Source organism: Odontesthes bonariensis, chromosome 5, assembly GCF_027942865.1.
Source record: "Odontesthes bonariensis isolate fOdoBon6 chromosome 5, fOdoBon6.hap1, whole genome shotgun sequence".
NCBI lineage: Eukaryota > Metazoa > Chordata > Actinopteri > Atheriniformes > Atherinopsidae > Odontesthes > Odontesthes bonariensis.
The window spans coordinates 36209848-36237638 of NC_134510.1; the positions used below are offsets into that span (position 1 = coordinate 36209848).

A 27791-nucleotide genomic window follows, 5' to 3' on the forward strand; every position below is an offset into this window, starting at 1 on the left:
ATGAATAGTGGGGGATTGATTGCACTTCGGAACATTCGGTACGTTTCCCACATGATAATAAATTATAGAGACTGACAACATTAAGGTGTGACGAATGCTTTTAATACTTGAATGTGTTATCAAATTGGTTTGAACTGGTTTTTCTGTGCTCCTCTGATGCGCTTTTCTCACTTTTTGTGACGTGCTTTCCACTTGCATTCAGTCTGACCTTGATTCTGCTCGGAGATGAAGATGCTGGTTATCTTGTATGTGAATAAAAAAAAGACTACAACGGAGATTAGTCGTCACTGATGTAAAATATATTCACTTTGCTTTGAAACGTCAGTCTTCAGTTAAAGACAACTTCAACAGCTTTTTATGAAATACTAAGCAGTAGTGGAACACCTCTTTGTGTTGAACAGCATCCAAAAGCAACAAAGTTCATATAAAAGTAACTTTATTACCACAAAAATAGGGCATCCTGTATGTAGTGCATAAATAGATCTGAGGTGAAACTACACAGCATTGGAGGTGGCTGCATCACGTCCATGTGTACTAAATATATTTTAATGCAGACATGAGAAATGCAAGCACCCAGTAGAGAAAGGCACTAAAACAGTCAGTTGCACAGCGCTATGCTCGAACACGTCCATCCATCGTTACCCAGAATCCTCTCCCTGGTGCCAGAACGCTCACGCCTCAGCCAGTCGAGAGGCCTCATCAGCACCGAGCATCGAGTGTGGCAACCAGGGGTCACAAGACTTTAAATGTTGCACTGAAATAGATGTTTTTAAAACATGAAATCATGGAGGCTTTATGTTCTCTGCACACAGTCTGCGGAGCTCATGGAAAATATAGATTAACTTCAGCTTATGCTCTGTTGGAGAGTTCCGACCTGGAGAGTCTTAAACCTAAAAAAAACCTTTTTTATTGTTTAATTGCATTTTTTTGATATTATAGTGATGAGCTGAAGCAAAGCCACGTTTTTTTTTTGTTTTTAAAGTGCTTGAAGTTGTTTTAAAGCTGCAATAATCAGTTTTTCTCCACTTGATTTCAGACATTCTGTCACTATGTTATACATACACATCAGCGGAGACATACAAGCTCACTTTTCCGTCACTTTTCTCTTAGTTTTAGTTTGCAGCTCTTCTTAACAACATCTGCTTCAGCCTGACGCAGAAAAAAGGAGCAAAATTCAGACAACTGGGCAGTCGTTAGAGGCTACATACTTATCTGAACTGTTCGACAAGTGAGTCACTACTCACTTCATCGGGCAATTACTCAAGCATCTAACCATTCCTCATCTTAGGGTCTCTGCAGCTGGCTTTTTCCAGGGTTTTAGACAGAATGCTTCCCATCACTCTTCTGTGTAGACACACTCCTTGTGTTGCAGAACATTTAACATGACTGTTTAAATTGGAAGTATTATGTAACAATTAAAAATAAATCTTAAAAGCCGTTGGTCCCAGCAGGGACATTTGTCATCTCCTGAAGAATCTGGACCACTGACACTATCATCTGACCAGAGCTCTGGTTTCCTGATGTTCTTTTGTTCATCTCTGCACCCAGAAAATTAAAAAAACAAACAAAAACAAAGCCTGGAGGCTTATAGCAGCCTGGTCGTGCTTCAAAGTGGGATTTCTCAGTGGAATTAAGATGACAGGGACCCCAATGGATGCCCTGCCTGTATATAGGAGGGCTGCACAAACAGTCAAAGTTTTTCATTGTGCATAGATGAAATGTTATATATAGTATAGAATCAGCTGTGCAGCCCACAGTTAACAAAGGTTTCGCTGGCACATTTAATCTGCCATTTGCTAAATTCACCCATTACTATGACACTAAAGTTCCCGAGCGTTGCTAACATCTAACCCTCATTCACGGGATTAAAGGGAGATGCTTAAATGGCCTATTTATGGTTGTGCATCAGTGATTCTGGAGCCTGGATTCCAGTTATCCTGGTGAATTTCTTCACACCTTTCTTTGCACCTGTTGCAGAGCAGCTCTTCCCTTTCCCAGAAGTGTTTTCTGTTTGTTTCATAATGGTAAAACAGTCCAGTCCAGTTTTGCCATTTGGTGAGTAGCCTCTGCAGACTGCGAGTCGTCCTACTTTTCTCCCTTTACTGTGCTGCTGTGCAGAGTTGGCTGCAGTTCTCAATGCAAATAAACAAATGCTTTAAGGTTAATGTAAGACATTGATTAATGCAGCTTTAGGTTGATGCTGTGTGTTAAGGATGTCTGCTTGACTAAGAGCTTGAATCATTCACATTGCGTTGCGTATGCTGTGGTAAATCTTGCAGGTTTTGATGTTTTCTTTATCTTAAAGAATCAGTTCTAAGACGCGGACGCAGAGCTCCTTGCCGGTGTAAACATAACACTGACAACATTCATACATAAGAATATATAAATAAATACAAAACATGTATATTCCTTATTGACATGCTTCAGTGTTTTGCTACACAAATGCATCTGTTGCTTTTAGATCTTATTCTTTGAGTGGAAGTGCTACCTGACAGGGGCTTGAGAGCCAGCACCAGAAGCACTCAAAGGCCTCCATGGCTCTTCCTGGAGCGATTAAATCACTGATGCATACTGTTGAAAGATGGGGAAAGTGACACTGTTGCTCAGTGGCAGGTGGCTTTGGTGTGAAACGGGTGGCGTGCCTTTCTGTGTGGGAGTAGACGTAGTTCGTGGTGTTTTTTCAGGGCAGACTTGGTCGGAGGAGGAGAGGAAGGCAGGTGTAGAGTGTATGTGCTGCCAGTGCGGATGGAGTTCAAGTCAAAATAAAGTCCGGACCAGTCGCCTCCCCTTGGCCTTGATCCGAGGAAAAGTGGCGCTCGTCTCTGTGCTGATTGGCTGGGAGCCAAGCGGAGTGTTTCCTTTCCTTTTCAACAGGAAGTCCACGCTAGATGAGGTCATGGCGTAGAACACGTTTCCTGTAGCAGGGATGACCAGCTCTGCATTAAGAGAGGAAGAGAAACACACAAACTCGTCATAATTCGGTGTGACGGCCACACCTGCAGGCACACAGTCGGTAACCCCACACACCAACACTTTTTCATTCTGAGTTTCCATATACACGTTTACTGCAGCACAAATATATGGATTCTTTATTTTCATTTGGTGATATTAAAATACATTAGTTCTAATTGTAGCGCGCACATTTAGTTAGCTTTTGTATGTTTAATTTGGTCAAATATTTAATTTGTTGCGCTTTCTTTTGCTGGTGCTGTGGGTGGGGGGGGGGGCCTTGGACTCTGGCTGGCACACTCCAATCCCAGACTGACTAATTGATTGGGTGATACCATCTGGAGTTCCATTGGGGAAGACTATGGAGTCTTCATTCTAATTTTTGCATCGGTTCTCTTTGCTTTTGTGATTTGCTTATTTTGTTAACTTTGTTTAGTTTTTAGTCATTTAAGTTGATTCTTAAGCTAACTGTGTTTAGTTAAATTTGTGTAGATGTTTCCCTTCTTCCTCAGTGTGTCACTATGGTCTGATCAGCCAGTATTTAAGTCCCCTTTGTTTGTTGTGTGTCAGGTCAGTTTTGTTTGTTTTTTAGCCGTTAGCTTGAGGTTATGTTATGTTAAAACCTTGATTTTTGGCTTTGAGTTTAGTTTCTTCATTTGACATCTTTTAAGGACCCTGCAACTATTGTTTGAAGTTTGTTATTTATTTTTTTGATATATATCTCTGTGTCCTCATGCTTGACCGGGCTCTGTCCCTCACATTCGGTCTCAAAAGCAGCTGCGCTGACAGGAGTGGAGTAAAGCTGACAATGTGATCAGTCTTCAATGTTCAGCGCATTCGAGTTGTCTTGTTTTCTGTCTTTTCTACAAACATCTGAGGCAAGATGGACCAATCAGCCACAGTATCACAGAGCTGGACAAGACAAAGGGTGGTGGGACACGTTACAGTAACATCCACATGAAAGACCTTTGCCCAGAGAGACATGTGTTCGAAACCGCATACTTCTCCTACTACTCTTACTACTCCTACTAACTTTTTGAGTTAGTATGCGAGTTTGAGTTGGGTATGCATCATGAGGTTACCACTCATACTCAAACTACCCAAGATGCAACGTAACGTGACGTCGCCGATCGTCATTTCCTGTCAAAACGGCAGTTTCAAGCTAGCTACAACGAGGGCAGGTTCACTTCCTGTTTTCAAAACAAAAGCACCAACTGTATCGTAATGGCTTTCCCTATGATAAAAGGCAACGGGTATTTTATTTTGTGAAAATAACCGGAAGTGCGTTGCTCACTGCGGCTAGCTTTAGTAGTGCCGAATTCGTGGGAACAAAATTGTAAATACGTTGGGGATCTAAACGACTACTTTCTCGCCTGAAAATGTTTCAAATGTTGCTAAAGTTTACAGAGTTTAGAGCTTAAGCGAAATCAGCTTCAGGCCGGCTGATTTCAGCTCGGGCAGGAGCGAAATGCATTGTGGGTAAACGCTCTGCATACTGTCTGATCGATCAGTATGTAGTATGGAAGTATGTAGTATGCGGTTTCGAACACAGCCATATATATAAAGCTAAAGGTGATCATTCCAGACAGCTGTACCGTAATATTCTCTGCTTTGTCAAAATGTCTTCATGCTAACAAAATAAACACACCTTCATGGGATGAGAAGATTCAGAAAAGCAAAGTGTCAGCACAATCACTCACGATGTTTAAAGCTGTCTGGAGGCTGATGGGGATTCATTTTTCCTCTTACCTTTTCCTTCAGGCTGGAGTTGGATCAGCTCGTATCTGGAGGCCTGTTTGGGGTCCTGATTGTGCTTCTCTAAGGCAGAGCTGATCACAGTGGGAGTCTTGTCATTGCTCGTAACCTGAGGGGAAAGAAGAGAATAACAATGACAATAGGACAGCTCGCTTTGCACTAATGATACACCGGCTGCATTATATCCTGAGGATCTGATTCGGATGACTATCATTACGGGGTCTGTGCAGATAGGAGGAGCTGTAAGTGCAGCGTGTCACCGATAATTCAGGGCAGCAGCTTTTTCTGCACCCTCTGAGCTGCTAAAGTCAAAGTTAAATGCTCTGGGTTATAGAATAGAAATAGAATAGAATGGAAAAATACTTTATTCATCCCCCAATGGGGGAAATTCAAATTAGTCAAGTAGCTCAAAAAATTATAAATATTTACAATGATTGTATATTAACAACAACAATAATAATAATACCAATTCTAATAAAAATACTACTACTAACTAATAATAATCATCATCATAATAATACCAATTCTAATAAAAATACTACTACTAACTAATAATAATAATAATAATAGTACATTACTAAAAATAAATTAAAAAAATTTAATTAATTAAATTAAATAAATTAAATAAATTATAAATAAAAAATAATAATAAAAAAAATAAATGCACCAGTATGCTTCGGTACAGATTTCCATCGTGCAGGTCCATCCGTATCCTGATGATCCGCATGTCGGGCCCTGACCCCTGGATGCTGCTGGGGGGGTTGTTGCCACAGGAAGCTGATCGGCGGTGCGATTTTGTTGGAGTGGATGGCGTCAGTGTGGCAGGGGTGGTGTCACCGGTCGGAGGGGACGTGTCGACATCCAGGCAGGACACAGATGGAGATCTCATGTGCTGCAACAGAAATAACAGTAATCCTGAGGATGATAACTGAGCGTTTTCATATAAAAGAAGCAGGAAATGAGCTACTATAAATGCAAACCTGACCTACGGTAACAGCAGGCGTTAGTGACTTACCTTTGTGAGTTTTGAGAGAAGGTTATTGACTGGTGATTGAAAGTCAAAGAGACTGTCACTATCACCGGCCAGGCTGCTGCGGGAGGTACTCAGACTACAAACACAAGACAACACACAAACACATTCACAGTGGATTCTTTTCCTTCATTTACAAGAGTAATTTAACAGTTTAATCAACAAAAACCGGATAAATTCTCATTGTATTTTCTCAGAATAGAGAGAGGCTACTTTTGTTTGCTTTATGCAATCTGCAGACCAGAACCTGCAAATGTTCAGTTTACAGTGATGTAGAAGCATTAAAAATGAGCAGGATTTGACATTTGACAGACATAAACCTGTAACTGCTTCTCTTTCCTTACTACTATATTGGTTTTGATAACTTAAAAGACTAATCATCATAATTTTGTTTCACTATTGACAACTGGTTAAAGGACCAATTGTTCCATAATTAATTTACTTTGGTAATCTGGTTTCACACTTACAAGCCATTAGGCATGCGATGAAAGTCCATTCATTTCTAAAAAGCCAAAAACTGCCACATTTCTGTTTGAAAGCCCATTTTTTTCTCTCATTATAAAAGCTTTTACCTTTCCAAACTGCACTCCTGTAGTTTGTAAACTGGTTTTCTTTTTACATTCAAGGCCTTGGGGTTATACTGTCAGTGCATTTCTGATCCCCTGCTGTACCAGAGATACACCCACTCAGCCAAAATATTAAAACCACCTCACTGATGTTGCACCACCGAAACGGCTCTGACCCATCTGGGCATAGACTTGGACCTTTAGGGGTGTCCCTTGGTGTCTAAAACTAAGACATAAACAGTGGATCCTTTGGGTCCTTGACTGGATTGGATGTTTAATTGTATTTAGCAGCTTTTGTAATGAAACAGAATGGTGAAATAGTCTTCTATGATGAGGTTAATACCCCTGCTGTGAAGGGATGAGGGGCCTGTAGCAGTTTTAAGGTGGCTATCATCATAACATCCACATGAATGCCAGGACTCCATCCATTTCTGGTTCTTTTTGCTGGCCTAGGTGGAACTTATTTAATCTGTTCTATGACTGCCACTCCTGCAAGTTACCTTCTGATCTACCAGCGTCTTAAAAGCAAACACAAGCCTCTGCTTTGAGCTGTGCATGTGGCATCCTGGTCATAAAGCACTGTGTTACATGCGTGTTGTGTGAGCGCACTCATCATAGCTTACTCTGGGCACTGGGTGATGATGACCGTTGGATTAAGGCCACGAGGGCTGGGCTCACTGGGCGCTTCGATTTCATTCGACAGTCTGTAACTGCAATTAGACGAGTTAATGAAGCTGAAAATGAACATTTAAGTCCTAAAATAGACTATTTTCACACAGTTAACACATTCAATAGCTGTTGTCTTTAAAGCAATTAAATCAATATGTTATATAATATACATATAATTAGGGCTGGGCAAGTTAACTCCTTATTATTGCGTTAACGCATTGATTATTTAACGCCGGTAATTATTTTTTATCGCGCATTAACGCAGGTTTTTTTTTTTTTAATCTTAAAAAAAACATTTTTTGGGGGGCTTTTGTGCCTTTAATGGATAGGAAAGTTCAGAGAGACAGGAAGCAGGTGGCAGAGAGAGGGGGAACGACATGCAGCACAGGGCCGTCTGATGTGGGACTTGAACCAGCTGCAGCGAGGACTACAGCCACTGTACATGGGGCGCCTGCTCAACCCACTACGCCACGGACCACCCCTGTTTTATAGGCTTTTATTTTGTAAAAGTCTGTTGCTCACAGGCTTTTATTTTGTAAAAGTCTGTTGCCGTCTGCTGTGGAACAGGAAAAGAAAGTAATCGGCGGATCCACCAAACATGGAGAAGGGTACGGAACTTTTACTTGGCCATTTTCATTTTAAAGTTGGACATCACCGCTACAGGTGCTCCTCGGTCCGTGTGTGAAGCTCACGGAGCTAACCGGCGCTACTTCCTGTTTTACTTGTTTCAACATAAAAGCACGTATTTCAAAATAAATTAAAAAAAACTCCTGCCTTTACAGCCAAGTTGAATTGTCTTCTCAGCGTAGTAGTTCCAGTCTAAAATATCACTTAAAGGCAAAACACACAACTGATAGCAGCAAGTCATTCAAGGAAACAGACAGTGGAGCGAGGCTTCTACATAAAAACTACAGAAAGATGCTGATGTTAAAAGTGTGTTTGCACAACAAATGTTATGGCACTTTCATTCATATGGCAGCACATTTAAAATAAAACTAAATGCTAAAAGCTATACACTACTTTTGAATTAATTTTTGGATTTTGCGTACAAATGCGATTAATCGTGATTAATCATGTGATTAATTAGATTAAACATTTTAATCGTTGCCCAGCCCTACATATAATCAATGTAAATGTTGACCAGTAAGAAAACTCCACAGATATGAGTGTACCTCTGCTCCTCTTTTAAAGTGGGCACGCTGTAATACCACTGCAGGAAGGCCTCGTCAGAGATGAAAACACAGTTTTTGCATGAAGACTGCAGGAGCCGGATTTGAGCTAAAACCTCAAATTCCTGTTAACAAAGAGTTATATCACCACAGCGTTTCACATTAAAAAAAACAATACAACTGCTGCCTGATCTAAAATAACTGCTTTTTTTTTTTTTCATTTGTACTCGAAGTAAAAGCACCTCAAAGCACCCTCTACTTAATCATTTCCTCCCACACATACTGTGGTACTTCTTGCAGGCTCCTTTCTTACATCGTTATATGCAGCTTATGTTTTATAATGGATGCTGGATTGTACATTTGTGAAAGCAGAATGGATGTGATATTAAAGCACGACAACAGATAAACTAATCAACTTTTAAGCTTCTGTCTTCCGTAAATGATCGGTGTCACAACACTCACCCTTCGCCTTTTGTCAAAGTTGATGTAGCCGTTCTGCACAGGAAGGGACAGAAAGTGTTATAGTTAACTTTGAATATCTTTTAATAAATACCACAGGGGATGTGACCGACTCTCCCCTCCACAGAGTGGATGTTAACCTACATCCAGCCTGTCTTTGACTGCGGTGTCCAGCATGGTGAGGTCTGTGAGGAAGATTCCCAGGTAGGGCACGGTGCCCTGAGCGCTGGACTGTGTGTAAAAAGGAAAAAGAAAGGTGGCTTTCATTTCTATTCAGAGCCCTGAGAGCCCACACAGAGACAGTTTTCAGAGCATCTGCCTGCAGCTATTTTTCACATGGTTCAGGATTCAGAGCAGAACACACACACACACATAAACGACAGCTCGTTGTTCCACTTTGCTGCTGCAGGCTGGTCGATCCCCCCCACAGCACTCCATCAAACTGCTGATACACCCTCATGCTCAGCAGAAGTGGCATCATTATCAATGTCTGAATGAAGGGATTCGCAGGAAAACACAGTTTTTAACTCCAAAAAAAGCTACATTTCATTCTACTGAAGGTAGAAACAGTGTGTGGAAAACTAAGTGAACCCCTGATCCAGCAGCTTCAGCAGCAGTGAGCTGAAGTAACGGTTTCCTGTGTCTCTCTCATGGTTGAGGAGGAATCTTGTTCCCACTCTTCTCTCCAGCGCTGCTTCGGCTCATTGAGGTTTGCAGCTCTGGTTTCTGCACAGCTCTTTGAAGGTCCCACCACAGCATCTCAGTCAGGCTGAGCTCTGGACTCTGACTGGACCGTTGAACACCTCGATTCTTCTCTTCTTCACACATTCTGCTGCAGATCTGCTGCTGTGTTTGGGATCTTTGTCCTGTTGATGAGCCAGTTTCAGCCCAGCTTCAGCTGTCGGACAGACGGCCTCACATCTGACTCACTTTGGTATCCAGAGGAGTTCATGGTGAACTCATTGGCTGCAGGGTGCCCAGGTCCTGTGGCTGCAGAACCAGCCCACATCATCAGCCCTCCACCACCGTGCTTGACAGCTGGTGTGAGGTGTTTGTGCTGATATGCTGTGTTTGGTTTCCTCCAAACGTGCTGCTGTGCATTATGAGCAAACATCTCCACTTTGGTCTGGTCTGTCCAAAGGACATTGTTCCAGAAGTCTTGTGGTTTGTTCAGATGCAGCTTTGCAAACCTAAGCTGTGCTGCCATGTTCTTTTTAGAGAGAAGAGGCTTTCTCCTGCAGCCCTTCCACACAAGCCATACTTGTTCAGCCTTTTTCTAACTGTGCTGTCATTAATTTAACCTTTAACATGCTGACTGAGGCCTGCAGAGTCTGAGATGTAGCTCTTGGGTTTCTGACCTTGGAGTGACCTTTAACCTTTAACATGCTGACTGAGGCCTGCAGAGTCTGAGATGTAGCTCTTTGGGTTTCTGACCTTGGGGTGACCTTTAACCTTTAACATGCTAACTGAGGCCTGCAGAGTCTGAGATGTAGCTCTTGGGTTTCTGACCTTGGAGTGACCTTTAACCTTTAACATGCTAACTGAGGCCCGCAGAGTCTGAGATTAAGCTCTTGGATTTCTGACCTTGGAGTGACCTTTAACCTTTAACATGCTGACTGAGGCCTGCAGAGTCTGAGATGTAGCTCTTTGAGTTTCTGACCTTGGGGTGACCTTTAACCTTTAACATGCTGACTGAGGCCTGCAGAGTCTGAGATGTAGCTCTTGGGTTTCTGACCTTGGGGTGACCTTGCTGGGGCGTCCACTCCTGGGAAGATTGACAGTTGTCCTGAATGTTTTCCACTTGTGAATAATCTTTCTCTCTGTAGAACGATGGACTCCAGATAGTTTGGAAACAGCCTCATAACCCTTCCCAGACTGATGGGCAGCAACAGCTGCTTCTCTAAGATCGCTGCTGATGTCTTTCCTCCTTGGCATCGTGTTAACACACACCTGCTTAAGTTTCTGCTTTTACAGAGGTGCTCACACTGACTGATGACCAGATAATCAGGTGCTTGATTACCAGCTTCTGGCTGCTGCTTACCTCATGAGGAGGTAGTAAGACTTTGTTTTTGCATTTAGGCTTTGGTTTTGTTTCTCATCAAAGGTTCGATTTACCTAAATTTAAAACCTGATAACACGACAATATATACAATAATACAAGTCTCCAATCGTGTCCTCTGCTTTATAAGCCTTAAAATACATCTTAAAGTTAACATAAACAGTCAATTATTTTCTCAAGACACGTTAAACTTAAGTTTTTTCTCTGTAACTTTTAGATTTGTTACCTTTTTGCACAGTCTTTCATCATTCAGATAGTTTCCATAGTCTGTCATAATGGCTTGGGGGGGGTTGAACAGCCCTTCAGGCTAAAATGTTTGGTATTCATCCCAGACATGGGTTGTAACATTCATGAAATTAGTTATTTTTCATGTGCCTGTACACCAGAGGTTTTGCCTCTGCAAACTAAAAAAAACACAAGGTCATTTTCAATAAGTGAAGCTGAGAAACTCCACCGATACAACCTGAACTGTTTGGCACTGTGGGGAAATGATTTGCTCCATTTGGGCGTTTAAGGAGAAAGAACTCTGCAGTTTCATCCACTTAGCTGAGTGCCAACCTGTTCAACAACAGCCTCGAGCTGACAGAAAGAGGTTCATTATTCCGCAACCCAAACATTCTATCCAGCAACCATCCTCAATCAAGTCTGCCTCTCAGAAAGCTCGACGTGCATCACAAGCCCTAACGGCATTTCCACTCCACTCACCCTGCTCACACGCCTGTTGTTGAGCCTGTTGTCGAGGTTGGCAAACTTTGACGTGCCCTCCTGAAAGACAAAAACAAGGGAAAAGCTTTTGATCAAACTTCGTGATCCCCATCAGTAGAAACACCTTTTACTTTGTAATTACACCAGCTGCGGCTATTCAGAGACAACACGGGAAGCCGGGCAGCCTCTCCCATTCTCTGGCGAAATTGCTACATCTTCAATGTTAAATTGACGATAAAAGAGTTATTCACAAAACACAAGATATGCCCAATACTGCATTTACTTTCATAACTACATCATGTTGTCTTGTAGCTTAATGAAGTGATTTGTTCTGAAATCGCCGCCGTGCACTGAGGAAATCATGTTATGAAGCCGCCGCTAACAGCCAGGCTTCCGAGCCGAGGGCTGCCCGGCTTCAGGAGGGGGCGGGAGAGTCAAGTTTTTTTCTACAATTCTAGGTCATCGTTGGCTAAATCGACAAAAACTCATCACTTCCGAGGCTGCCCGGCGTCTCTGGGGGTAGATTAGACGTGGGCGTGTCAATATGAGGGGCTGTGTCGTGATGATTGGAGTTAGTGTTTGTCCACCATGAGAGAGAAAAAATGCTCCACAGATTCTGATCCAGCCATTTACAGGCCTTAGATTCCATCATACTTGATTTTGGCCTTGCTGTGTGAATTTTCAAAGTCTATACCTTCTTTCTGTGTATTTGCTGGGCATACTTGTCATACTAGACACAGCTATGTTGAAACTAATTCTTTTTAACTTTGCTATCTTCTGCTTTGGGATGGCACGAGCCACTACAACCCTGAACGCGTAATATGGGCTTCCCCTGTTTTAAAAGTCAGCAGCCACCACTGAATTACACGGATATTTTCCAACTGGATTTACTTGTGTTTTCCTGTTAAATGTGCTCATTATGCTCTTGACCACTTGGGGGCAGAGGGACTGAGTAGCAGGAATGAAATCACACGATAAGTCTATGACATAACTGTGCTCTGGTATCTGGCTTGAAATAAAAACGTGTTGAAGGCATTGTTAATGGCATCTAAAGTTTTTAATTTCCTGGAAAATACACAACACATGCTGGGTGACTCAACCTGCCCAGGGGAGGGAAGGCTAATTGTGCATTCAATGAAACACAAAAAGAGGGCAAAGCCTGATCAGGCCCGAGGAGCTGACCAATCAGAGCAGACTTTCCAGGGCTTGCAAGAGGGGGCAATTTCCATGAATTCTTTGGGTCGGTTCCATTACCGTATTGCTGCACACCATCGGTCTTGCTGGTACAGGTTTTAAGTTTATGCATCATCCCGCAGGCATTCAGTTTTCCATCCATAGGAGCTATTCCTCTGACTCACTGCTCATTGTTACTTCCAGCTGGCTGAAGGAGAAGAATCAGTCTTTGCAGGAAATGTCTAAATAAGCAGAAGTAAACAGCGTCTGCTTTAGAGTTGCTTACTTTCTCTGTGTGGTCATTGGTGAAAGAAAGTGGAAGCACCAGCTGATAATGTGGGCTTGTCAGAGCCTTTAGCTGAAAACTACAGCCTGCTGTGGCCAAAGGAACACAGCAATGTGCTAAAAGATGTGAAAATGCTACGTTCGGAGGATGAGAACATCTTTGAGACACACAGAGAGGCTTTGAAAAGAGTCAATTTTCTTCGTTGTTGATTGGCAAAAACAAATAGAAATAGAAATAGAAAAATACTTTATTCATCCCCCAATGGGGGAAATTCAAATTAGTCATGTATTTTTTCTTTTCTCATGTGTCTATGCATGAAATCTGCATGGTATCTTTTAACTTATCTTGACTGTTATTCATTTAAATTATTTTATTTGTTTCTCTTTATATTCTTTTATGTATTTTTAATGCTTCTTCGACTCCCTGCTGCAATGCTTTTATTTTATGTAAAGCACTTTGAATTGTTTGTACATGAAATGTGCTATATAAATAAATTTGATTTGATGAAATAGCTCAAAAAATTATTAATATTTACAATGATTGTATATTAACAACAACAACAATAATAATACCAATTCTAATAAAAAATACTACTACTAACTAATAATAATAATAATAATAATAAATGACTAAATAATAAATAAAAAAATAAAAATGATAATAATAAAAACATTTAAACATTTAAAAAAACAAACACAGAATATAAGACAAAACAGAGTTTGTACAGTTCTAAGGAGCTTGAAAGTGAATATTTGGTCTGAGCTCCCTTATTCTTCATCAGTCAAACTGTGTTATCTTTGGCTGTTTTTCACAGATTCAACTAAAGAAATGGGAACAAATGATGTGTCTCTGTGACAGGCTGCAGGGAACAAAGTACCTAAAGATCCAGTTTAAAACGGCTTCTTTGCTAAGTTGTCTTTTCTGTGTGGACCCAACACTGGTTCATCCCTTGAGTTAGGAGCCTGTTTGATCAGCTTGATCAGTGTTAGGTGGTTTAACAAAAACACAAAAGCCTCTGAAAATGATTAGTCATCAGGACTGGACTGAAAATTGGTGAAAAAGCAACAAACGTCCACAGAAAAACTTTGAAAGACCACTTTAATAGATTCAGTGAAGTCTGGCTGCTTGGAGGCGAAACGTTCAGAAATGCAGAGTGGCTCAAGATTTCTGCGCAGTTCTGTATAACTGGACATAAACTACATGGTTATTAATATCTTATTAGATTTCTGTCAATCAATGACACTTTCATGTCGTGCAAGAAAACCAGTCAAAGCAGGAACCTGCTATAATAAAGTGTTATTTCACTTATTCTCTGTCTGCTCGTCAAAGTCATCTTCAGACGAGCTGTGAGATGAAGAGGAGCGAGTAACTGTGTTGGAAAAACATGAAAGTTCAGCAGAGAGCGAAGCCTGAAGCTCAGACTGAAGCTTTTCAAAAAGAAAGCAAATGTTTGGATGGATTCTTTCGGGGGTGTCGAGGGTAAAATTGCTGTGAATGCAAAACAACTGCAAATCAAAATATGACTGTTTCTGCTAATTTCCTGATCCTTGGAAACTAAATACAGTGGAGACTATATATAACATCTGTCTCATGGGTGTTGACAGAATAAGGCCAGTTGCACAACAGATTCGCGTCTTTTCGGGTGTTTTTTGTTTTTTTTTTGTTCTTTTTCTTCAGGCGTGCTTGGGATTGCATAAACCAAATTCACAGTCACAGCCCTCGAACAGACGGCCTTTTCAATCGACTTCAGAATGCTTTGTTTTACACCACTGAACTGTCTGCACTGAAGGTCTTAACCAGTTCAGTTGATTGAATGAAACAAGTCAGCTGTGACCACAGTTTGGGAACACTGCTCTTGAATGTTTGATTTTATTTATTTTATTACCGTAAAAAACTGTGCATCGTACATCCTTCCCTTTTTTACATTACTTCTATATTTTCTATATTTTTTATATTCGCACTCTTTGCACTGTTTTTGGTGGCTTTAAATTTCATTGTACCACATGTAATGACAATAAAGGCATTCTGATTCTGATTCTGATTCTGATCATTGCTGATGTCTTTTCTTCCTTCCTCCTTGTTCTGCATATGGATCTTGGCTCATACAAACAACAGCAATTTGCAAAACTGGGTTGATAATGAGTAAAGGCCTAAAACAGGCCGTTTTATTCAACATTGTTACATGTCTGCCCGACTTTCTTCCCCTCCTTCTTTGTGCTTCCTGTCTCTTCACAGGCTCAGTGTGCATGCTGGTGCCAATTTACCCTGATTGGCTTGTCAGCTTGAGGGAACCAATCAGGACTCAAGATGGCTCTATATAAACTGCTCACCTGTAGGGCTGAGGGCCCTAACTGGCCAGCCGACACATGCTTTGTACTCTGTTTGTTGTTCGAAACTTTGTGGTGGGGAGTTTGATGGCTAGGTAAGTTTGTACTCTGTACATTCCCATCACGTAGGTTTTTCTTTCTCTTATGCACACTAGGTAAGTTGGTTGGTGCCACCCATGTAATGTTTTATTTATTTATTTCTTTGATTTGGCACAACCTTACAGCCCTCTCACCCCCCACAGCTTTTTCACTCTTTTGGGATTTTCTTAAAAAAGGAATATAAACCCAATTTTGTCATTTACAGAGACTCTGACACACAAATGCTTCCTGACAGCACACTGTCACAAACTGCATACAAATATGTAAAAATCAGGTTGTTTGCAGTGATGTGAGAAAAGTAAAAAAGTAAAAGGCCTTTGAAGGTTTTCTACAGCAGCCAAGAACAGCGCCGGTCTCAGTATAAATAGCTCTGAAAAAAGTCCAGAACATCACAAAAGAGCTGCTGAAATTCGACTGAACACCACCCTGTCAGGGAGCCCAACCTGGCAGCTTTCCATCCTCTGCAACGCCACTTAGTTTGATCACCAAACACGGGGTCATTCATGCTCCAACATTCCCCTCTACACCTGCTGGGTGCACGCTGTGTCATAACCCAGGTACAAGCTGGCTTCTGCCTGCCATAAATGATAGATCAGATTTCTGACTGAACCTGCTCTGCTGCCACAGGCCGGTGTCAACTGATGACAGCATCATCAGGTTTTCCCTCGCCCAGCGATCAGATCCACTTACCTCCTTCAGGAGCTCCCTGCTCTGTGAGTAGTTGTCCTTGTCTGAGAATATTTTGGCCAGCTCCTCGTATCTCCTCAGTGCCTCTCTGTAAAGTCAGAGCAGCGGGCGGAGGGTTCAGAATCATTCAGCTCCATTCTTGTAGTTAATTAATTGAATTTTCCTGTCTTCACTTTAAAGAAACTTTTCATGTCATTGTGAGCTTTAAGTTTTTTACCAAGCTAACTTTGGTGAGTAGTAACACAGGTAACAAGGCCCTCATAAAACAATCTATAAGCATCTGCAAGCACATTGAATACAATAAAAACTTATTTATAAAAACACGCAGCAGGAATTGTTTGTTCAAGCAGATCATGAAGCATTTAACATCGGAGAGGCACAGAGACTGACAGCCCATCAGCTTTTTCCGGTGCATTGCACAGAGCTTTAGGGTTTGTAGTTAATATTTTTTGCTTGCTCTTATTTACTTACTCACGCACGGTGAGTTGCACTGTGTTTATGTGACCATCAGTTGATTAAATGAGCTGAAAAGCAGATTCTAATTCACTTCAGTCATTCATTTCAGCTGGTTTTACTTTGAGGTTTTTGTATTGTACTTTTTGTCTGGTTTCTTATTGAATTGTATTGATATTGTTCATTAATTATTTTCATCTGTTTTAATATCTGACTTACCTGTCTTTTTAAAAAAAAAAAAGCACATGTATGGTCTGAATGTAGCCTTCTCTTTTATCTGTTTCCAATGTTTCCTCATCTAAGAAGTTAGTTTTACTTCATACCTTTCGCTTTCTATCAATGTTTAGTTATCCATATGCTCCACGACTACATTTCATCTGTTGATTACCCCATTCTGTGTGTGTGTGTGTGTGTGTATATATATATATATATATATATATATATATATATGTGTGTATATATATATATATATGTGTGTGTGTGTATATATATATATATATTAATTAAAAAAAAAAAAAAAAAAAAGGTGCTGCTGGAGCACCTTTGGTTTTTGTCCTTGTGGTAAGATATTAAAGTTTATTTCGGTTCTGCCTCCTGAGAGTCTGCTTTTGGGTCCGCTGCATGTGATTGTGACATTCAGAGGTGACGCTGCTGCAGTTTCTTGGTCAGTGAACATCCCAGATTACCTCCATTACCACTACAACAGAATGCGCTAATATCTGATGTAGTGATATACGTCCTTACAACTCTGTTGCACATCAGGTAATTAGCTCCATCGTTATATTGAATGTATAAATTCTAAACTGTTTTTTTTCTTGAATATATCTAAATATTGGATTTTTTTTTTTTGCTTTTGACAGTTTGGACCCTCAGTATAACTTGCATAAACATAATTATTTATCATTTCTACACATAAATCATGTAAAGGCAGTTCTTTTTAAGGTTTAAGGACAATTCTGCACTTGACACTTAATACTTTACACTGATTTGTCCTTTTGTTGCCTACTTTATGTGAACTGTAATGCTGCAGTTTATCACATGGGATGAATAGCATAATGTCTCTTTAAACAGTCCTTCAGCCACAGACCTGTCGGTGTCCTGCCATGTCCTCCTCAGCCGGTGGATGGGGTTACTCTGCAGCCCCGACACGATAGCATACAGCGAGGAGAAATTCTTCCTGGCTCGGCACTCCTGTTCAGAGCACAAACAAGCAGCTGAATGCAGCCATTTCCAAAGACAAACACAAACTCTCATACATGCACTCACTGAAACTGATTGTACCTGTTTGTGTGACTTAACTGGTATTGAGTTACACTCTCAGACTGTCCTGAGTAACGTGTGCCGCTAAAAGACTGTGAGAACAGGCATGATGCTGCACTTTCCCAAAGGAATCAGTCTGTTTATGAATGGCGTGTGTCCTTGTTTTTCTATGCTCATGGGGTCTGGAAACTGGTTGCTTAACCAGCTGTGTGAGTCTCAGAACTTGGTTTTAGTGTTACAATCAGAATCAAGTTAGAGTGCAACTTAAAGTGTAGAAAATCAATAAGATTGATGTTTCTGAAAAGAAAAATGCCCATATAAAGCTCATAATAACATTTAGAGATGTTTGTTTTAGGATTATGGCGCTCTACAGCAGTGTCACAGCTCTGGAATGATTTCCACAATAACAAAAACTTCATTTCTTGTTATTAAGCTCATTTTAGATCACTGCTGAATTCTGTTTTCAAAATCAAATTTATTTGTATAGCACATTTCATGTACAAACAATTCAAAGTGCTTTACATAAAATAAAAGCATTGCAGCAGGGAGTGGAAGAAGCATTAAAATACATAAAAGAATATAAAGAGAAACAAATAAAATCATTTAAATTAATTTAAAAACAAGCAAAATGTAAGAAGCTCTGATACTAAAACGTCTCTAATGTTGTTGCCAGTTCTTCCAGCACGTTTCCACACTTTAAGTTTAAAGTTGCTCTTTAAGGTTGGACACAGCACAAAAAAAACAGAAAATCAGAGACGTGCATGAGAGCAGAGCCTCGCGTTGCTGCCAGCTCTTCTGTATCTCAGAACCAGCTGACTGCCGTGTGCAGTAACCGTAACACTCCGACTGGATTCAAACGCTTTCTGTTTGCCTGGAGCTGTGCACTTTTTGTGTCATTCACTCTATTTCCTGCACAAATTGTTTAAGGTCTACAGCAAGTATGAAATATCCCGGTTTAAAAAAAAAAGAAGAAAAAATCTGTTAAATTTTGTTGCGAGCCTTCAAATGTAGCAGGATAAAGTGTTCTTTTGTTGATGCTTCTCTGCCCAGAAGGGAACCATAAATCAAGATATTCTCCAGTGTGTGTATTGCTCTCATGTATTGATTTAAGGGAAACGACTGAAACAGACCCAGCGATGGTATGTGCACACTCCGAGCTGAGAACAGGATTATAGTTAGAGGATTACTCGGGGTTTATTGTAGGAAAATGCAGAGCTGATGGGGTTTTTGGAAGCACTGAAACCCCATCTGTATGTCAGAATTAACCCCATTTCTCATTTCTAGCCTGTTAAATAATATGAGTTAAGGCATCAAATCCTCCATTTTTAGAGCTGGTGATCTTGTGCTTTTGTTCTACTGACCTCTGCCACGCTGATCCACTTTTCCAGGAGTCGTGCTCTCTGCTGGCTGCGAAGCTTTGTAGGCCAAAGACAGGATGCTAAAACGGCATTAGCCAGCTTGTTGAATTGATGCACGGTGGCCCTGACGGACCAACAAACGCCCTCCCTTCCCTTTTTGTCCCTCTGAGACCACAGCGAGCCGAGGCAGTGGTACGGGACCAGGCGGACAAACAGCTCCTGAGAGGTGAAACACAGGTACACCAATAACATCCCGTTTCCTAAAGATCACCAACGAAACACCAGAACCTGAAACATAAGACTTTCCTGCAGACAAAGACCTAGTTTATGTTGCTGGCAACATTTTTTTTTTGTCTGCGATTTGGTGGATTCTGTTAATTCATTACATTAAAATAATACACTGGAAAAAATCGAAATCTTACCAAGTATATTTGTCTCATTGAGTATCTCATTACACTTAATATAAGACACAACTGCCTAACAAGTACCATTTCAGCCAGATATAGGGACTTGTTTGAAGACAATACATCTTGAATATCTTGTTAAGTGAAAAAGTCTTGAAAACATCTTGTTTTGAGTCATATTTCACATAAAACGAGCTTTTTTTTTTTACATTTGAAGAGGTTTTTAAGCTAATTTCAAGATCACTTTTAACTCAAAAGTCCTAAATATCACATTTTATGTCAAGAAATCTTGACAAGCCGATTTTCACTAGTTCCATTGGCAGATTTTTTTTTGCTTATTTCAAGCCAAAACGTCTTGTATTTGTTGTTTTTTTTACATATTTTTGGAGGGGCATTTTTTCCAGTGTACCAGTTCAGTCCTATGAAATGTAATCAAACAGAAGTGAATATACTGTAGAACGTTCTTGTGTTTTGTCAGTGAATAAAATCCTAATCATCAGAAAGCAGAATCAGTCAAAGGTTAACACACAGAAACAAGGCCGAAGCTGAAACTGCAGGGTTACTAACGTGTATTGTAACCTGCCTCAGCTCTTACTGCGTAGTAAAGGTTGGGTGATACAGATATGGTTTCATCGAGGTTAATATTCTTGCAGACCAGTAAATCAGAAGTCTAGTTTCGCTATAGGAGAAGGGGGAATTAGCAATTTGCATTGAGTGTAAGAGTAAAGAATTCACACAACTAACAGGTAAGTAGTTACGTGGTATTTTGTATTGGTTTTAGGAAACAAAATAAAAAAAAATAAATGAATGAATGAATAAAGAATACAAAATTGAATGCGTGTCAATCAACACCTGAGATTTCAAACAATTCACAAATGAATTCACTGACAAAGCCACAGTTCTGGTTTTTCCCTGCTGTCCTCTAATCAACCCACAGTGACAAAAAAGAGTTTTTCGCTCTCCACACCGGTGAAAACAATGACAAAACCGACTAAATAACTCACTATTTTGCTCAAAAAATGAAGTGCATGTCCAGTGAAAAGGTAGCATGCAGCTGCCTTAACATCGGTCTGGTCGAGAGAGAGAGAAAAAAAAAAAAACACTATGACACATACACCTTGACGACGCCTGATTTGCTACATTACATCATGTGAACTCCTCATGTCACCTGGATCTTGTAGACTTTGAGAAAGGCGCATTTACCACACACATTTATCCTATTTTTCCAGATCTGAATAAACATATCTGCATTATTTATTTGACTATTTATTGACATATTTAAGAACATATTTATTCATTTCACCAATAAACTGATGATGGTAACCTGGGTTACAGCATTCTGTAGATGTTATGACGAACCAAATAACTTTTACCTCACGCCATCTTAAAGAGTAAAACACGTCGAGTCTTTAGAAATGAACTCACGGTTTCGATCTTTGTGAGCTGCTCGGCGATGAGCGCCGCAGGGAATCCAAGGATGCTCGTGGGTTCGAACTCAGAGGCAGCAGGAAGAGGGCTGGTGAAAGTGGTCTGATCTGCAAAGAGAGAAGCAGCCCGATGAAATATGATCATCATCCTTTAGAAAGAGGACATGTTTCGTGGCCATTCATCGTAGTAATGAAGCTGTTTTTGTAGAAGTTATTTTGTTGTGTAGTCAAAGATTTCAAAGTTTTTTCTCTCACCATGTTGACATGCACACATCTCTGCAGATTTCTAAGCTTTATAAGGTCCTCTGAATGTATCATCCTGCTGGAGAGGGCCATTAAACCGAGACTTGACCCATTGATTTATTGGTATCGACAGGCCAAAAGCGTAGCCAAACAACAGTCACAGTAAGTTACTGTCAAAACTGACAATCATTAAATGTCTTTTGCTAGAGTCTAGATGTGTTTATTTACACCTTAAAATCTAATTCAGTGAGGTATTTTTCTCCATTTTTGGTGTGCCCATGGTCCAAAGACCCTGCTGGATATGATGCTGCTGTGCTGCCACAGTATTGGCTGACTGGATAACGACATGATAGCGTATTTTGGGGATAGTTCCATTCCTCTAGGGAGGTGAGAGCTGAGGTGGAGGCGTGTGATGGGCTGTTACCAAAAAACTATGAAGTCGAATTCACAAGATGTTTGTGAAGAATGGGAGCAAAAAGATGAAGAAGATTAAATTTGAGGGAAAATTGGGATCACTTTTGTTAAAATCCATCATTGATGCGCCTTCAAACCACTCACACCATCTGACTGATCCTATAACACTCATTCATTCTTTTTCTATACCCACTGAATCTGTCTGGTTGCAGGGGGGCTGGAGCCTATCCCAGTGGTCAATGGGTGAGAGGCAGGCTACACCCTGGACAGGCTGCCAGTCCATCACAGGGCCACACAGAGACAAACGACCACACACACTCACACAATTTTTTTTTTGGTGACACCAATTAACTTAACATGCATGTTTTTGGACAGTGGGAGGAAGCCAAAGCACCCAGAGAGAACCCACGCATACATGTGGAGAACATGCAAACTCCACACAGAAAAGCCCCAGCTGGGAGTTGAACCTGGAACCTTCTTGCTATGAGGCGACAGTGCTAACCACCACACCACCGTGCAGCCTACCCTATAACACATTAAGTGTATTTTACCCGATATAATATACCCCTCAAAAAACGACTTCATCGTCATATATTAAAGTATATTAAAACACAATAATACTTGACAAATTTAAGTACTTTTCTTTTATTTCCAGCTGTATAATGCGTCATAAAACAAAAAAAAGGTACCACAGGTGGACCCTATAAACCCAGCCGGGCGGCTGTGGCTCAGTGGTTAGAGTCAGTATACCAATAACCAGAAGGTTGACAGGTTTGATACCCACTCTCGCCACTCAAAAAATTGGTGGAACTGACAGCTGGAGGGGTGTCCGTCCACCTCCTTGTCATTACCCCCATGCTCCACCGCTGCAGGTATGCATCTGTCTCTATGAGTGTGTGACCCTGTGCATATTCAATTCATTTTTATTTATATAGCGCCAAATACAACAAATGTCATCTCAAGGCACTTAGATAATATTGTCCAATTCAAGCCAATTGGAATTTAATTAATTGTAATCATAATTATTCATAAAATAATCCAATTCGTTCATATAGAGCCAATTCAAAAAATATTTCCTAGCTAAGGAAACCAACAGATTGCACTGAAACTTTTTTCTTTTTCGGTCCAATCTCTCATGTGTGTGTCAACAGGTGCCACGCTGGATGGGTGAAAAGCGGAGGACAAATTTTGTGTGTATGCATGACAAATAAAGCTAATCTTGATCTTATAAAGGCTCTAAAATGAGTGAAATATTAGGGAACCGTTAAAGAGATCCCTAAATGCAGCCGGGAACTTGTTCTCTGGTTCACCCATTCCTGGGACATATGTGAGTCTTTCATATGAATATCTAAACAAAAATCACACGTTTCAAGTCAAAACATTAAGATTCATTGCTAAGGAACAACAAATATCTGTACTATTCACAGATTTCAGCATAACTCCATCCTGCCAGTGTTGACGAAGTGTGGATAAAGTAGGGAGTTAATAACGCTCTTGCACAGCTAAAACAAACAAACAGTCATGACCACCTTTGGCTTTAGTATTTCTGCACACAAACCAGTTTATAGGGGATTAAAAACAACCTCGTAGGAAATGCACAATAACTTCAGCACTTCTGCTTTTCAAATCAAGGAAAAGTTGTATTGTTTTGGCTTTTACAGCCTCTATCTGTGCTTCAACCGAAGAAGAAAATATATTCATCAAGCAAGGTTCTAACGCTCTCACTTCACTGCCACTTAAAATACAGACCTCTGTGGGACTCAGGGAGCAGAGCTTTCTCACTGAGCTCCTCGGCTATCGTCAGGAGGCGAGCGCGGAGGTCAGCTGCAGAGGAGTCCTGAGGGAGGAGGGGAGCCAGGCGCAGCAGGCGGGAGGGTTCACCCAGACTCTTAAAGTCCTCGGGATACTCTGACAGCCACGTGCTGAACACAGTGCACACTGCCCTGCAGGGACGGAGAGGGAGTAAGAGACAAGTTAAAGAAAGACATGCCGGGGATATTAGTGGACATCACGTCACACACGCTTATTGCTGTGGGGGTATAGTAAGTTATCAGGCTCCATTTTCTGCCCTGCATGTTTAAAAAATCATTTTGTAATCAATCCTAAATTTTGATAGAAAATAGAGGGGTATGTGATATGGTACCTGCAGCTGTTTCATGTTTAAATCAAAGGTGGACATCCGCTCATGCAAATTGAAATCGACTGCATGTATCGATATTTAACACATCTAAAAGCACATTTTTAAGGGTTTTAATTAGGGCTGGGCAACGATTAAAAGTTTTAATCTAATTAATCACATGATTTCCCTGATTAATCGCGATTAATCGCATTTTTTACGCAAAATCCAAAAATTAATTCAAAAGTAGTGTATAGCTTTTAGCATTTAGTTTTATTTTAAATGTGCTGCCATATGAATGAAAGTGCCATAACATTTGTTGTGCAAACACACTTTTAACATCAGCATCTTTCTGCAGTTTTTATGTAGAAGCCTCGCTCCACTGTCTGTTTCCTTGAATGACTTGCTGCTATCAGTTGTGTGTTTTGCCTTTAAGTGATATTTTAGACTGGAACTACTACGCTGAGAAGACAATTCAACTTGGCAGAGTTTACAGATGACTTTGGTTCTGTCGACTCCGCCGTCTGGAAGAACTTTAAAATGAAAATGGCCGAGTAAAAGTTCCGTACCCTTCTCCATGTTTGGTGGATCCGCCGATTACTTTATTTTCCGGTTCCACAGCAGACAGCAACAGACTTTTACAAAATAAAAGCCTGTGAGCAACAGACTTTTACAATAATAAAATAAATAATAAAACCTGCGTTGATGCGCAATAAAATATTTATCGGCGTTAAATAATTAACGAGTTAACGTGATAATAACGAGTTAACTCGCCCAGCCCTAGTTTTAAACAAGATCACGGGTTAGGTTTCTTTTTTTTCTTAAGAGAGGCTGAATGATTTCTTACAAAAAGTCGTGAAAAAGTAAGACTTGGACAGAAGAACCAAGAGTCTCCTTAAAGAGAGATGAAGCGTAGCGTTAAAGGACACGGTGACGTATCTGAGACTAGATGAACAGCAGTGATGAAACAGCATCTTGTAATGGCACAAGACTAAATGGAATCAGGCCACTGATTAACAAAAGAATAAAAAAAAACACATCTGTGCTTATTGATAGTACTTCAATATAATCTCTTTATGGCTTGAAACGTTTTGGATTTACGACTACAGAGGCTGTCTATAACATACTGGACGCTAAGACAAAACTGAATTGAACTGAACTAAAGTGAATAATACTTTATTAATCCCCAAAGAGAAATTAGATTATTGTGGTATAAATGACATATTTTCCAGTTTCCCAGGACGATCGGGTAAAGAAATGGTCAAGACTTCCTCCTCCTTGCTCTCCTTTTTACTCCTGCTTTACATCTGTGACGTCTCCTCTTCGACTTGTCTGAATTTAAGGTCTTATTCCATATGGTATGTGTCGGCGTCAGCTGGTCCCACAAGTAAACAACTATCCAGTTTGGATTGGAACTCATCAGAACAGATTTAAATCTCTTAAGCTTCCAGCATCCAAACTAGTAAAGAAAACGTTTAAAACTCAGGCAACTCAACTAAAATCCAGCACCAGTTTCCAGTAATAATGTTTTATAGTCAGTTTATAACAATCTTTTAATGTTTTTTTCAGCTGCTTCATGGAAAACATTACAGGTAGTCTTTTATTCACATGCTTTTTGTCGATGCTTATTTCCAAAAACTGCATTAACTTACAGCAGCAATGGTTCAAATGACTATGAGTAATGTAAAAAAAACCTCTGCATCTCCTTTGAGCTCCAGCATCTTGTGATTTGGTGTTTTATTTTTATTCTCAGTGCTGCCTGGTTCCAGCAGCAGAAGCTATAACAAACACAATGACCAGCAGAAAACTGCAGATTCAGACATCCCAAGTCTCCCGGAAGCTCCGGGAGTCTCCCTGATATTGATAGTTAATCACTGATGCCCGCGAGTCGGATAAAATATCCCGGATTTTAGACTATTCGAGGGAGTTTTTTTTTTTTTTTTTTTTTCAATGCGAGTGAGAGCGTGCAGGCAACACAATAACTCGTGCACCATGCGCGTTTCGACTGCGCAGGCACGAGAGAGAGAGGGGTGTGGGGAGAGGTGTGAAACCTGTGCGTATGTGTCCAAAGCGATGCTCTGTTCAACGAGCGTTCAAGGCGACTGCTGGTCAGAGGGCGCGCTGATTGGTTTAGTCAGCAAAATAAGCCAATAACGTTCGGTGTGGGAGGGCTTCGATTTACTCTCTGACAGTCACCTAAGTTACCACTCAAAACTGCCAAATGGCAGAGGGTGAATCCTCGAGTAAAAAACGAAAATATAAGACTCATTTTACAGCAGAATATACTAAAGTATACCCATGTGTAGAGAAGGTGAAGAATGATGACACCATGGCGAGGTGCACAGTATGCAATAGTGACTTAAGTATTGCCCACGGCGGACTTAATGACTGTAAAAGACATGTGGAGGTAGGTGAACGCGCCATCATCTGCATTTTATTTCTGTAGGTTAAATGCTATATATGTTATAAAATGTTATAAAATAAAGCAAAACGTATCAAATACTTATTTAAAGTATCAATACACATTTAGTTACTAAATTGTGTAGGCCTATATCTAACTAGCCAGCTACAGTATCTAACTATCTATATCCAGCCTGTCTAAGCCTTTTAAAAAATCCCCAATTTAATATGTTGATAAATAGGCAAAATTAGAGACCCCCAAAATTAAATAGGCGAAAATTAAAAGGCAAACTACAATGTTCATTGTAGTTTGATAAACTAGTAAATGACATTGTTCAGCAAAGTTTGAAGTACAAATAAAAACCACAGCTAGGGTAAAGTGAACATTTCTTGAAAAAGAGAAGCAGAACAGTTTGTAGAAGCTGTGGTTACGGCACACATCTGCACATTTATATTTAAGCCCAATCACACAAGAACACAAAAACATTGGCTGGTAGCTTAAAAAACTCACTTGTTAAAAGACTGTCTCGTCTGGCTTCTCTCGCTGTCTCCAGGGGGGTTCTCCAATCTGAACAGAACAGAAAAAGTTCACAGAGCAGGAAAACAACCTGAACTTAAAAGCATCAGTCAGTTTTAAACATTTGCATCTGCTGCACCTCAAACAGCACAACTCATGTTGGGCCTGTTTTTTCTCAAGATGCTTTTTAGCAAAGGCGTAAAGGTGTTGTTTGCAGCTTTTGCTATCGCTTGTCTCACATCTTTGGAAAACTTTCTAAACTGGTGTTACATATAAATTCTGTTTTGTGAGAAAGAGCAAGCGGGTTTCATTTGCTCAGTTATGTTTCTGAAAGAGACATTAATCGGCTGTTATTCTGAATCGGCACACGGGCGCTCTGCAGTGTGAAGCGTCGATAGACTAACACCAGTTTACCTTCAAAGTAGGTACTGATCAACTAGGTATGCCAACACTATGAATATAAGAACATATAAGAACACTTTCCTGGCTATAACATCTAAAAAACTGTTAAAAACACCTGTTTTGGGAGGTAGGATTTCTTCCTTAATGTTTTTGAGACAAAGTTTGAGTAAATCTTCAGTCTGAGGCTGTGTTCGAAACCGCATACTTCTCATACTAACTTTTTGAGTTAGTAAGCGAGTTTGAGTAAGCGAGAAGTTCCCGGATGCATACTAGATTCTCTGAAATGTTGGGTATGCATCATGAGGTTACTACTCATACTCAAACTACCCAAGATGCAACGTAACGTGACGTCGCCGATCGTCATTTCCTGTCAAAACGGCAGTTTCAAGCTAGCTACAACGAGGGTAGGTTCACTTCCTGTTTTCAAAACAAAAGCAATTGTATGGTAATGGCTTTCCCTATGATAAAAGGCAACGGGTATTTTATTTTGTGAAAATAACAGGAAGTGTGTTGCTCACTACGGCTAGCTTTAGTAGCGCCAAATTTGTGGGAACAAAATTGTAAATAGCCGGTATTTTGTCAGGTTTTCAATACGTTGGGGATCTAAACGACTACTTTCTTGCCTGAAAATGTTTCAAATGTTGCTAAAGTTTACAGAGTTTAGAGCTTAAGGGAAATCAGCTTCAGGCCGGCTGATTTCGGCTCGGGCAGGAGTGAAATGCATTGTGGGTAAACGCTCTGCATATTGTCTGATCGATGAGTATGCAGTATGTAGTATGCGGTTTCGAACACAGCCTGAGTCAGACAAAATGTTGCACTTAACTTCATCCTGGCAACCTCAACAGCTCAAAGCTGATGGACATT

The 27791-nt window shown here is 40.5% G+C and overlaps 1 protein-coding gene across 5 annotated transcripts in view; it reads right to left on the reverse strand.

Moving 5' to 3' along the window:
• Positions 1 to 80: 80 nt before the first annotated feature.
• Positions 81 to 27791, reverse strand: part of rgl2 (ral guanine nucleotide dissociation stimulator-like 2) — a 50398-nt gene continuing 22687 nt past the window's right edge. For all 5 annotated transcript variants that reach the window (XM_075466258.1, XM_075466259.1, XM_075466260.1 and 2 more), the window contains 15 exons: positions 26520 to 26576; positions 23242 to 23435; positions 20834 to 20943; positions 19008 to 19223; positions 17474 to 17577; positions 15937 to 16021; positions 11362 to 11421; positions 8742 to 8828; positions 8601 to 8633; positions 8142 to 8263; positions 6924 to 7010; positions 5720 to 5813; positions 5372 to 5596; positions 4699 to 4813; positions 81 to 2936 (listed from right to left, as the gene is read on the reverse strand). In XM_075466258.1, coding sequence (XP_075322373.1) covers positions 2758 to 2936; positions 4699 to 4813; positions 5372 to 5596; positions 5720 to 5813; positions 6924 to 7010; positions 8142 to 8263; positions 8601 to 8633; positions 8742 to 8828; positions 11362 to 11421; positions 15937 to 16021; positions 17474 to 17577; positions 19008 to 19223; positions 20834 to 20943; positions 23242 to 23435; positions 26520 to 26576 — 1768 coding nt within the window. In that variant the 3' untranslated portion in view covers positions 81 to 2757. The remainder of the gene's footprint in view (positions 2937 to 4698; positions 4814 to 5371; positions 5597 to 5719; positions 5814 to 6923; positions 7011 to 8141; positions 8264 to 8600; positions 8634 to 8741; positions 8829 to 11361; positions 11422 to 15936; positions 16022 to 17473; positions 17578 to 19007; positions 19224 to 20833; positions 20944 to 23241; positions 23436 to 26519; positions 26577 to 27791) is intronic.